The sequence below is a fragment of the Oncorhynchus kisutch genome, linkage group LG11 (assembly GCF_002021735.2).
Source record: "Oncorhynchus kisutch isolate 150728-3 linkage group LG11, Okis_V2, whole genome shotgun sequence".
Taxonomy (NCBI): Eukaryota; Metazoa; Chordata; class Actinopteri; order Salmoniformes; family Salmonidae; genus Oncorhynchus; species Oncorhynchus kisutch.
The window spans coordinates 76,309,507-76,322,076 of record NC_034184.2 but is presented as its reverse complement, the minus strand read 5'-3'; the positions used below and the strand labels follow the sequence as shown (position 1 = coordinate 76,322,076).

The window sequence follows — 12,570 nt, the reverse complement described above, 5'->3', positions numbered from 1 at the left end:
ATCGATGGAACAGTAGTGGAGAGGGTAGCAAGTTTTAAGTTCCTCGGCATACACATCACAGACAAACTGAATTGGTCCACTCACACAGACAGCATCGTGAGGAAGGCGCAGCAGCGCCTCTTCAACCTCAGGAGGCTGAAGAAATTTGGCTTGTCACCAAAAGCACTCACAAACTTCTACAGATGCACAATCGAGAGCATCCTGGCGGGCTGTATCACCGCCTGGTATGGCAACTGCACCGCCCTCAACCGTAAGGCACTCCAGAGGGTAGTGAGATCTGCACAACGCATCACCGGGGGCAAACTACCTGCCCTCCAGGACACCTACACCACCCGATGCTACAGGAAGGCCATAAAGATCATCAAGGACATCAACCACCCGAGCCACTGCCTGTTCACCCCGCTGTCATCCAGAAGGCGAGGTCAGTACAGGTGCATCAAAGCTGGGACCGAGAGACTGAAAAACAGCTTCTATCTCAAGGCCATCAGACTGTTAAACAGCCACCACTAACATTGAGTGGCTACTGCCAACACACTGTCAATGCCACTGACTCTACTCCAGCCACTTTAATCATGGGAATTGATGGGAAATGATGTAAATATATCACTAGCCACTTTAAACAATGCTACCTTATATAATGTTACTTACCCTACATTATTCATCTCATATGCATACGTAGATACTGTACTCTATATCATCGACTGCATCCTTATGTAATACATGTATCACTAGCCACTTTAACTATGCCACTTGGTTTACATACTCATCTCATATGTATATACTGTACTCGATATCATCTACTGTATCTTGCCTATGCTGCTCTGTACCATCACTCATTCATATATCCTTATGTACATATTCTTTATCCCCTTACACTGTGTATAAGACAGTAGTTTTTGGGGGAATTGTTAGTTAGATTACTTGTTCGTTATTACTGCATTGTCGGAACTAGAAGCACAAGCATTTCGCTACACTCGCATTAACATCTGCTAACCATGTGTATGTGACAAATAAATTTGATTTGATTTGATTTGATTTAGACACAGTATACCTGACAGTAGACCTGACAGTAGACCTGACAGTTGACTTGACAGTTGACCTGACAGTTGACCTGACAGTAGACCTGACAGTTGACTTGACAGTAGTATATAAACTTCTGAGGATCAAAGGAAAGCTGTCCTTCTCTGACCCTCATAACAGCACATACAGACATTCACACACACTTTCACTGATAGTTTTTTCAGACAATTGCTGTAAACTCCACCCTCTGAGGATGTTACCATTCAAGGCCTCTGTAACAGTGGAAAAGCCCAGTCATGTTACATCTCCTCTGCCTGCTGCTCACTGGGAGGAACTCCCAGTGACTAGAGACTGCCTTTACACAGCAAGGATTACTAGCCAAACACTGACCTCAAGCGGCTGCTGGCTGAATCACAGTTTCGTTTCTAAAGCCTTGAAAGTTAACTTTGGTACTTGGTAGAGGGTGAATCTCAATTTCATACTCCTTGTATCCTCCCTCCTTGCCTCCTTCTCAAAACCCATTGGATGAGAAAGCCAGAGGTCCCGCCCCTCTAACTTTCTCCTCCAATGGGTTTTGAGAAGGAGGCAAGGAGAGAAGATGCAAGGAGTATGAAATTGAGATTTCTCTAAATCATTCCAGATGAGGGAGTGTCTCAAAAACAGAATGGCTTCCAGATCAGCTTCTCCTGAGGAGGATCTCTCCTGCCCTTTTTGCCGTGAGATCTTCAAAGATCCTGTGGTCTTGTCGTGTAGCCACAGCGTCTGTAAAGCCTGTCTGCAGGAATACTGGAAACAGAGGCGATCTCGGGAATGTCCAGTGTGCAGGAAGAGAAGCAAATCAAAAGGCAATCCTCCCTGTAACCTGGTCTTAAAGAACCTGTGTGAGGCCTTCTTACAGGAGAGGAGGCAGAGAAATTCAGGGGAGTCTGAGGAGCACTGCAATCTGCACAACGAGAAACTCAAGCTCTTCTGTCTGGATGATAAACAGCCCATCTGTGTTGTGTGTCAGGCCTCCAGAAAACATAAAAACCACAACTGCTGCCCCATAGATGAAACTGCACAGTATCAAAAGGTACAGTAGCATAAACAGGTGAATTTAAAATACAGTGCATATCGATCATTTATCAAATATAATATACAGTTCGTATCAATGTGTTGTATTTATGGCGGTACTTCCGTGTGTGAAACCAGTGTCAAATCTATATTTTCCAAGTATTTTTCTCAATATTCCTTTCCGGTCACAACTTGCAGACTTGTTTACGTGTTGTTGTGCGTTTTGTTGCCAACCTATTTTGCTAACTGACAACTTTACGGTTTTTACTTTTTAATTACCGTTTATATTTTAGTTTTTTCCCTCAACTTTTTCACTCCGGACGCTTTATCTGGACACGGTTCGTCAGGACCGCCAACAGCCGAAGCTAAGTAGTAACATTAACATGATGCCTTCTAATTGCAGTCGCTGTACTCATAATATACAGGAGAACGATCGCCTTACGGCGAGGATAGCTGTGCTACAAGCCCAGCTTCAGACGCAATCGTTAGGCAAGGGTAATTTCAGTGTAGGAAAGGATGAAACAGCGTCTGTGCCACCAGTAAGTACAGATAGTAACGTTAGTATAAATCCCCTGGCACAGTCCCCGCAGCCGGACAACTTTCTCACGGTTTCTGGAAGGAAATGCTGTAGGAACGCTCAACCGGTGTCGCTCATTCAGCCGACAGAAACTTTCAACCGGTTTTCCCCATTAAGCAGCGAGTCGGAGTCCGAGCCTTCTCTTGTCTCTACTCCTCCCGTTACGGGGTCTGAGACGCCGAAGGCTCCCACCATTAGCTCTGACAAATTGAAAACTCTAGTCATTGGTGACTCCATTACCCGCAGTATTAGACTTAAAACGAATCATCCAGCGATCATACACTGTTTACCATGGGGCAGGGCTACCGAAGTTAAGGCTAATCTGAAGATGGTGCTGGCTAAAGCTAAAACTGGCGAGTGTATAGAGTATAGAGATATTGTTATCCACGTCGGCACCAAGGATGTTAGGATGAAACAGTCCGAGGTCACATAGCTTCAGCGTGTAAATCAGCTAGAAAGATGTGTCGGCATCGAGTAATTGTCTCTGGCCCCCTCCCAGTTAGGGGGAGTGATGAGCTCTACAGCAGTCTCACAACTCAATCGCAGGTTGAAAACTGTTTTCTGCCCCTCCCAAAAGATAGAATTTGTAGATAATTGTCCCTCTTTCTGGGACTCACCCACAAACAGGACCAAGCCTGACCTGCTGAGGAGTGATGGACTCCATCCTAGCTGGAGGGGTGCTCTCATCTTATCTACCAACATAGACAGGGCTCTAACTCCTCTAGCTCCACAATGAAATAGGGTGCAGGCCAGGCAGCAGGCTGTTAGCCAGCATAGTGGAGTCTGCCACTAGTACAGTCAGTGTAGTCAGCTCAGCTATCACCATTGAGACCGTGTCTGTGCCTCGACCTAGGTTGGGCAAAACTAAACATGGCGGTGTTCGCCTTAGCAATCTCACTAGGATAAAGCCCTCCTCCATTCCTGTCATTATTGAAAGAGATCATGATACCTCACATCTCAAAATAGGGCTACTTAATGTTAGATCCCTTACTTCAAAGGCAATTATAGTCAATGAACTAATCACTGATCATAATCTTGATGTGATTGGCCTGACTGAAACATGGCTTAAGCCTGATGAATTTACTGTGTTAAATGAGGCCTCACCTCCTGGCTACACTAGTGACCATATCCCCCGTGCATCCCGCAAAGGCGGAGGTGTTCCTAACATTTACGATAGCAAATTTCAATTTACCCCCCCAAAAATGACGTTTTCGTCTTTTGAGCTTCTAGTCATGAAATCTACAGTGGGGGGGAAAAGTATTTTGTCAGCCACCAATTGTGCAAGTTCTCCCACTTAAAAAGATGAGAGAGGCCTGTAATTTTCATCATAGGTACACTTCAACTATGACAGACAAAATGAGAGAGAAAAAAATCCAGAAAATCACATTGTAGGATTTTTTATGAATTTATTTGCAAATTATGGTGGAAAATAAGTATTTGGTCAATAACAAAAGTTTAATTCAATACTTTGTTATATACCCTTTGTTGGCAATGACAGAGGTGAAACGTTTTCTGTAAGTCTTCACAAGGTTTTCACACACTGTTGCTGGTATTTTGGCCCATTCCTCCATGCAGATCTCCTCTAGAGCAGTGATGTTTTGGGGCTGTTGCTGGGCAACACGGACTTTCAACTCCCTCCAAAGATTTTCTATGGGGTTGAGATCTGGAGACTGGCTAGGCCACTCCAGGACCTTGAAATGCTTCTTACGAAGCCACTCCTTTGTTGCCCGGGCGGTGTGTTTGGGATCATTGTCATGCTGAAAGACCCAGCCACGTTTCATCTTCAATGCCCTTGCTGATGGAAGGAGGTTTTCACTCAAAATCTCACGATACATGGCCCCTTTCATTCTTTCCTGGTCCCCTTGCAGAAAAACAGCCCCAAAGCATGATGTTTCCACCCCGATGCTTCACAGTAGATATGGTGTTCTTTGGATGCAACTCAGAATTCTTTGTCCACCAAACACGACGAGTTGAGTTTTTACCAAAAAATTATATTTTTGTTTCATCTGACCATATGACATTCTCCCAATCTTCTTCTGGATCATCCAAATGCTCTCTAGCAAACTTCAGACGGGCCTGGACATGTACTGGCTTAAGCAGGGGGACACGTCTGGCACTGCAGGATTTGAGTCCCTGGCGGCGTAGTGTGTTACTGATGGTAGGCTTTGTTACTTTGGTCCCAGCTCTCTGCAGGTCATTCACTAGGTCCCCCCGTGTGGTTCTGGGATTTTTGCTCTCCATTCTTGTGATCATTTTGACCCCACGGGGCGAGATCTTGCGTGGAGACCCAGATCGAGGGAGATTATCAGTGGTCTTGTATGTCTTCCATTTCCTAATAATTGCTCCCACAGTTGATTTCTTCAAACCAAGCTGCTTACCTATTGCAGATTCAGTCTTCCCAGCCTGGTGCAGGTCTACAATTTTGTTTCTGGTGTCCTTTGACAGCTCTTTGGCCTTGGCCATAGTGGAGTTTGGAGTGTGACTGTTTGAGGTTGTGGACAGGTGTCTTTTATACTGATAACAAGTTCAAACAGGTGCCATTAATACAGGTAACGAGTAGAGGACAGAGGAGCCTCTTAAAGAAGAAGTTACAGGTCTGTGAGAGCCAGAAATCTTGCTTGTTTGTAGGTGACCAAATAAATGAATAAAAAATCCTACAATGTGATTTTCTGGAGAAAAAAAATTCTCATTTTGTCTGTCATAGTTGAAGTGTACCTATGATGAAAATAACAGGCCTCTCTCATCTTTTTAAGAGGGAGAACTTGCACAATTGGTGGCTGACCAAATACTTTTTTGCCCCACTGTATGCATCCTACTCAATCACTTTTTATAGCTACTGTTTACAGGCCTCCTGGGCCATATACAGCATTCCTCATTGAGTTCCCTGAATTCCTATCGGAACTTGTAGTCATAGCAGATAATATTCTAATCTTTGGTGACTTTAATATTCACATGGAAAAGTCCACAGACCCACTCCAAAAGGCTTTCGGAGCCATCATCGACTCAGTGGGTTTTGTCCAACATGTCTCTGGACCCACTCACTGTCACAGTCATACTCTGGACCTAGTTTTGTCCCATGGAATAAATGTTGTGGATCTTAATGTTTTTCCTCATAATCCTGGACTATCGGACCACCATTTTATTACGTTTGCAATTGCAACAAATAAACTGCTCAGACCCCAACCAAGGAACATCAAAAGTCGTGCTATAAATTCACAGACACCACACAGATTCCTTGATGTCCTTCCAGATTCCCTCTGTCTACCCAAGGACGCCAGAGGACAAAAATCAGTTAACCACCTAACTGAGGAACTCAATTTAACCTTGCGCAATACCCTAGATGCAGTTGCACCCCTAAAAACATTTCTCATAAGAAACTAGCTCCCTGGTATACAGAAAATACCCGAGCTCTGAAGCAAGCTTCCAGAAAATTGGAACGGAAATGGCGCCACACCAAACTGGAAGTCTTCCGACTAGCTTGGAAAGACAGTACCGTGCAGTACCGAAGAGCCCTTACTGCTGCTCGATCATCCAATTTTTCTAACTTCATTGAGGAAAATAAGAACAATCCGAAATTCCTTTTTGATATAATCGCAAAGCTAACTAAAAAGCAGCATTCCCCAAGAGAGGATGGCTTTCACTTTAGCAGTGATAAATTCATGAACTTCTTTGAGGAAAAGATCATGATTATTAGAAAGCAAATTATGGACTCCTCTTTAAATCTGCGTATTCCTTCAAAGCTCAGTTGTCCTGAGTCTGCACAACTCTGCCAGGACCTACAATCAAGAGAGACGCTCAAGTGTTTTAGTACTATATCTCTTGACACAATGATGAAAATAATCATGGCCTCTAAACCTTCAAGCTGCATACTGGACCCTATTCCAACTAAACTACTGAAAGAGCTGCTTCCTGTGCTTGGCCCTCCTATGTTGAACATAATAAACGGCTCTCTATCCACCGGATGTGTACCAAACTCACTAAAAGTGGCAGTAATAAAGCCTCTCTTGAAAAAGCCAAACCTTGACCCAGAAAATATAAAAAAACTATCGGCCTATATCAAATCTTCCATTCCTCTCAATTTTTAGAAAAGGCTTCCTGAAGACAATGTATACGAAATGCTCCAGTCTGATTTTAGACCCCATCATAGCACTGAGACTGCACTTGTGAAGGTGGTATTACCTTTTAATGGCATCAGACCGAGGCTCTGCATCTGTCCTCGTGCTCCTAGACCTTAGTGCTGCTTTTGATACCATCGATCACCACATTCTTTTGGAGAGATTGGAAACCCAAATTGGTCTACACGGACAAGTTCTGGCCTGGTTTAGATCTTATCTGTCAGAAAGATATCAGTTTGTCTCTGTGAATGGTTTGTCCTCTGACAAATCAACTGTACATTTCGGTGTTCCTCAAGGTTCCGTTTTAGGACCACTATTGTTTTCACTATATATTCTACCTCTTGGGGATATCATTTGAAAACATAATGTTAACTTTCACTGCTATGCGGATGACACGCAGCTGTACATTTCAATGAAACATGGTGAAGCCCCGAAATTGCCCTCGCTAGAAGCATGCGTTTCACACCATAAGGAAGTGGATGGCTGCAAACTTTCTACTTTTAAACTCGGACAAAACAGAGATGCTTGTTCTAGGTCCCAAGAAACAAAGAGATCTTCTGTAAAATCTGACAATTAATCTTAATGGTTGTACGGTCGTCTCAAATAAACCTGTGAAGGACCTCGGCGTTACTCTGGACCCTGATCTCTCTTTTGAAGAACATATCAAGACCATTTCAAGGACAGCTTTTTTCCATCTACGTAACATTGCAAAAATCAGAAACTTTCTGTCCAAAAATGATGCAGAAAAATGAATCCATGCTTTTGTCACTTCTAGGTTAGACTACTGCAATGCTCTACTTTCCGGCTACCCGGATAAAGCACTAAATAAACTTCAGTTGGTGCTAAATACGGCTGCTAGAATCCTGACTAGAACCAAAAATGTGATCATATTACTCCAGTGCTAGCCTCCCTACACTGGCTTCCTGTCAAAACAAGGGCTGATTCCAACATTTTACTGCTAACCTACAAAGCATTACATGGGCTTGCTCCTACCTATCTCTCTGATTTGGTCCTGCCGTACATACCTACACTTACGCTACGGTCACAAGACGCAGGCCTCCTAATTGTCCCTAGAATTTCTAAGCAAACAGCTGGAGGCAGGGCTTTCTCCTATAGAGCTCCATTTTTATGGAACGGTCTGCCTACCCATGTCAGAGATGCAAACTCGGTCTCAACCTTTAAGTCTTTACTGAAGACTCATCTCTTCAGTGGGTCATATGATTGAGTGTAGTCTGGCCCAAGAGTGGGAAGGTGAACGGAAAGGCTCTGGAGCAACGAACTGTCCTTGCTGTCTCTGCCTGGCCGGTTCCCCTCTTTCCACTGGGATTCTCTGCCTCTAACCCTATTACAGTGGCTGAGTCACTGGCTTACTGCGGCACTCTCATACCGTCCCTGGAGGGGGTGCGTCACCTGAGTGGGTTGATTCACTGATGTGGTCATCCTGTCTGGTTGGCGCCCCCCCCTTGGGTTGTGCTGTGGTGGAGATCTTTGTGGGCTATACTCAGGCTTGTCTCAGGATGGTAAGTTGGTGGTTGAAGATATCCCTCTAGTGGTGTGGGGGCTGTGCTTTGGCAAAGTGGGTGGGGTTATATCCTTCCTGTTTGGCCCTGTCCGGGGGTGTCCTCGGATGGGGCCACAGTGTCTCCTGACCCCTCCTCTCTCAGCCTCCAGTATTTATGCTGCAGTAGTTTGTGTCGGGGGGCTAGGGTCAGTTTGTTATATCTGGAGTACTTCTCCTGTCCTATTCGGTGTCCTGTGTGAATTTAAGTGTGCTCTCTTTAATTCTCTCTTTCTCTCTCTCGGAGGACCTGAGCCCTAGGACCATGCCTCAGGACTACCTGACATGATGACTCCTTGCTGTTCCCAGTCCACCTGGCTGTGCTGCTGCTCCAGTTTCAACTGTTCTGCCTTATTATTATTCGACCATGCTGGTCATTTATGAACATTTGAACATCTTGGCCATGTTCTGTTATAATCTCCACCCGGCACAGCCAGAAGAGGACTGGCCACCCCACATAGCCTGGTTCCTCTCTAGGTTTCTTCCTAGGTTTTGGCCTTTCTAGGGAGTTTTTCCTAGCCACCGTGCTTCTACACCTGCATTGCTTGCTGTTTGGGGTTTTAGGCTGGGTTTCTGTACAGCACTTTGAGATATCAGCTGATGTACGAAGGGCTATATAAATAAATACATTTGATTTGAAATAATTTCCTAATTCCTGTAAAAAACAGATCTATCTGGATTGAAGAGTACAAATATCTAACCACACACATATGGTGTGACACCTAACTACTATACTCACATACCCTGGCTTGTACACAGGGGAACAGTCCATTCACCTTCCCCTCCATGTCGATCAACTCTGTAATGACACAAAAAAGTACAAATTCTCTTCAATAAAATAATGTCTCTTTCCAGGAGGAACTCCAGACTTTCCTGAAGCCCTTACAGGAGAAGCTGGAGGTCTTTAATAAAGTTAAACAAACCTGTGACCAAACAGTAAAACACATTAAGGTGAGGATGCTGAGTTGTAAGAGAACAGAATTGTATGGATTTTACTCAAAAGTATTTTGTGGATAAACTAATAATGTAATGCCTTTGTTATCTCTTGTGTCCAGAACAAGGCCCAGCACACAGAGATGGTGATTAAAAAAGATTTTCAGAAGCTCCACCAGTTTCTACGAGAGGAAGAGGAGGTGAGGATAGCTGTTCTGAGGGAGGAAGAGGAGCAGAAGAGTCAGGTGATGAAGGAGAAGATTGAGGAGATGAGCAGAGAGATATCATCACTTTCAGACACAATCAGAGCCTTAGAGGAGGAGCTGAGAGCTGAAGACATCTCATTCCTGAAGGTCAGCACTGCTCTCTCTAAATTTCAGGGTATGTTTATCAGTTGACTGGTTAATATTGATTGACTGACTCAATCTATTATTTTGTTCTGTAGAACTACAAGGCCATAGTGAGAAGGTAAGTCATCTGTCTGCTGTCTCTCTCTGTTCTGTGGTTCTGAATCCAACCCTACAGCAAAACTGACTCCTGAATGTTCTTCCAGAACCCAGTGCACACTGCCGGATCCACAGCTGGTCTCAGGGTCGCTGATAGACGTGGCCAAACACCTGGGAAACCTGCAGTTCAGAGTCTGGGAGAAAATGCAAGGGATTGTGAAATACAGTAAATAAATATCAATTTATGATGATACTAAAATGCATTTATCTGCCTGACCGTCAACTGTGCAGTACAAGTAACCAGTATCATTGACAGTGGTACACAACTATTATAAATTTGACTTGTTCTTCCAGGCATCCAAAAATATATATATTTTTAAATGGCATCAACCAGAAATCACCCACTGTTCTAATCTAGTAAATCTGCTCTTTGCACTCAGGTCCTGTCACTCTGGATCCTAACACTGCCCACCTAGGTCTCCGCCTATCTGAGAATCTGACCATTGTGGAATGCACAAATGAGAAACAGCAGCTCCCTGATAACCCAGAGAGGTTTGATTACTATGCATGGGTCTTGGGTTCTGAGGGATTTAACTCAGGGACACACAGCTGGGACGTTGAGGTTGGGAACAATACATTCTGGTCACTGGGTGTGATGGAAAAGTCTGTCCAGAGGAAGGGAGCAGTTAATAATGGACACTGGCGATTCTGGCACTTCAAAGGTAAATACGGAGCATTTTCCCCACCAGAATCAACCAGTGTACTCCCTGTGGCAAAGAAACCCAAGAGGATCAGAGTTCAGCTGGACTGGGACAGAGGAGCACTGTCATTCTCTGACCCTGATGAGAACAAATGTTTACACACTATTACACACACTTTCACTGAGAGAGTCTTTCCATACTTGGGTAGTTACTGCAAGCTCTCCCCTCTGAGAATCGTACCAGCGAAGACCTCTGTAAAAGTACAGCATAGTTAGAATCTCTGTCTAGCGCAACAGCATCTATTGATTATGATACGTGTGTCAATACATGTTTATAGGTCAAAAATAATCTTACAAATCAACTCCATTTTATTTTACAATGAACATAAAATGGTTGTCAGTGAAATGTATAGAATGTTAAAGGTAGTGGAGCCCTTTTTCTTGATCACCCTTGTCACAGTGCACTACCATTCCCCTTCATGTGATGTTTCTGCTCATCTTACAAATCTACTTGACAGTCAGTCACACTTAACTGTATATTCATTCTAACATTATTTGGGAAGCTTAGCCATTAGAGGCTTCTGTTCTGGAGGATGCCAGACAGAGTGTAATAACACTACGGATAATGATTCCCATCTGGCTCAAAGAACCATGAAACATAATGCAATCTAGTGGTGGGGTTGTCTCGGAGAGAGGTGTTGATTTCTTTAGAACAAACAACCCAGTTACTTGGTGCTGCTACCTGCCCATTGGTCACAGTGTTCATACTGTAGACAGGTGAGCTGCCTGGTCAGTGAGGACTACGTATTTATGAAGTGTCCTGGCAGTTGCACAGCTCCAGGTGGTTTGACCTGTTAGGAGACAGCCTGACCAGCCCTGTAGGCTTTGAACCTCAGCAGAGCAGGCAGACTCTGTCTGAGAGAGAAGAATCTGTCAAACTAACTGTGAGGTATTCTATCCGCCCTGTGTATTGTAAATGACTTGTAAGGCCTGTTGTATGTCTTGTTATTACCAGTAATTCTCTATAATAAAATTGGACAAAAATGTGAATTTTCTCCTTGTGAGGTGTAAGAACAGCCTGAGTGCCAGGCTGTTTGTGTGCTGTCATACCAATGACTTGACAAGAACACACAGATCTGAGACCTGGCTAGGTTCAGAACAGGGCTGTTCGATGTCGGTCCTGGAGGGCCAGAACACTTCCGTTTTTCATCCTTTCCTTCTATTAAAGGGACTAACTTAAACCTGGAACACCAGGTGAGCACTATTCTACCTGGTAGAAACCCAAAACAGAAGCATTTGGGCCCTACAGGACCAGAATTGAGCAGCCCTGGTTTAGAACACTGAGGAGAACAGTACCACAATGTGCAGGGTTCTAGTTGACTGAAAGTTCAACCCCTCATTCACATTGTCATCCGGTAATATACTGCACAACACTGGAAAACTCAGCACTCTCAGGTACAGGTGATTATTTCCATCTAAAAAAGTATTTAAACAGGACTTCATCTCAGTATAAACAGCCAGATTCAGAGTTAAAACAGAACAAAATAATATTCCACCTAAACCATGACCTTCAGAAGCCATTCTGGAGGAGGGAGTGTGACCGTGAGAGAAAATGGCTTCCAAATCGTGTCTCCCAAAGGAGAAAAGATCTCTGCTGTCCTGTTTGCTATGACATCATCAGGGATCCTGTCATGCTTTTATGTAGCCACAGCATCTGTTCATTGGTAGACAGCCATAGATTTTCAAGCTGATAAGTCAAAACTGTAACTAGGCTACTCAGAAACATTCACTGTATTCTTGGCAAGTTACTCCAGTGTATATTTGGCCTTGTGTTTTAAGTTATTGTCCTGCTGAAAGGTGAATCTATCTCCCAGTGTCTGGTGGAAAGCAGACTGAACCAGGTTTTCCTCTAGGATGTTACCTGTGGTTAGCTCCATTCCATTTATTTTGCATCCTGAAAAACTTCCCATTCCTTAAAGATTATAAGCATACCCATAACATGATGCAGCCACCACCATACTTGAAAGTATAAACTTATGTGTTGTGTTTGATTTGCCCCAAACCTAACGCTTTGTATTCAGGACAAAAAGTTCATTTCTTTGCCAAATTTTTGGCAGTGTTGTTGCAAACAGGATGTGTGTTTTGGAATATTTTTATTCTGTGCAGGT

The 12,570-nt window shown here is 43.9% G+C and overlaps 1 protein-coding gene across 2 annotated transcripts; it reads left to right on the top strand.

Moving 5' to 3' along the window:
- Positions 1 to 1,651: 1,651 nt before the first annotated feature.
- On the top strand, positions 1,652 to 11,856 carry LOC109899210 (zinc-binding protein A33-like). 2 transcript variants are annotated; one of them, XM_020494263.2, is made up of 7 exons: positions 1,652 to 2,092; positions 9,179 to 9,274; positions 9,379 to 9,609; positions 9,702 to 9,724; positions 9,810 to 9,928; positions 10,143 to 10,254; positions 10,452 to 11,491. In XM_020494263.2, exons 1-7 carry the CDS (start codon positions 1,661 to 1,663, stop codon positions 10,537 to 10,539), a joined length of 1,101 nt encoding a protein of 366 aa, XP_020349852.1. In that variant the 5' UTR covers positions 1,652 to 1,660; the 3' UTR covers positions 10,540 to 11,491. The 2 variants fall into 2 exon arrangements, with proteins under 2 accessions (XP_020349852.1, XP_020349851.1); XM_020494262.2 differs by having other exon boundaries at positions 10,143 to 11,856.
- Positions 11,857 to 12,570: the final 714 nt, after the last annotated feature.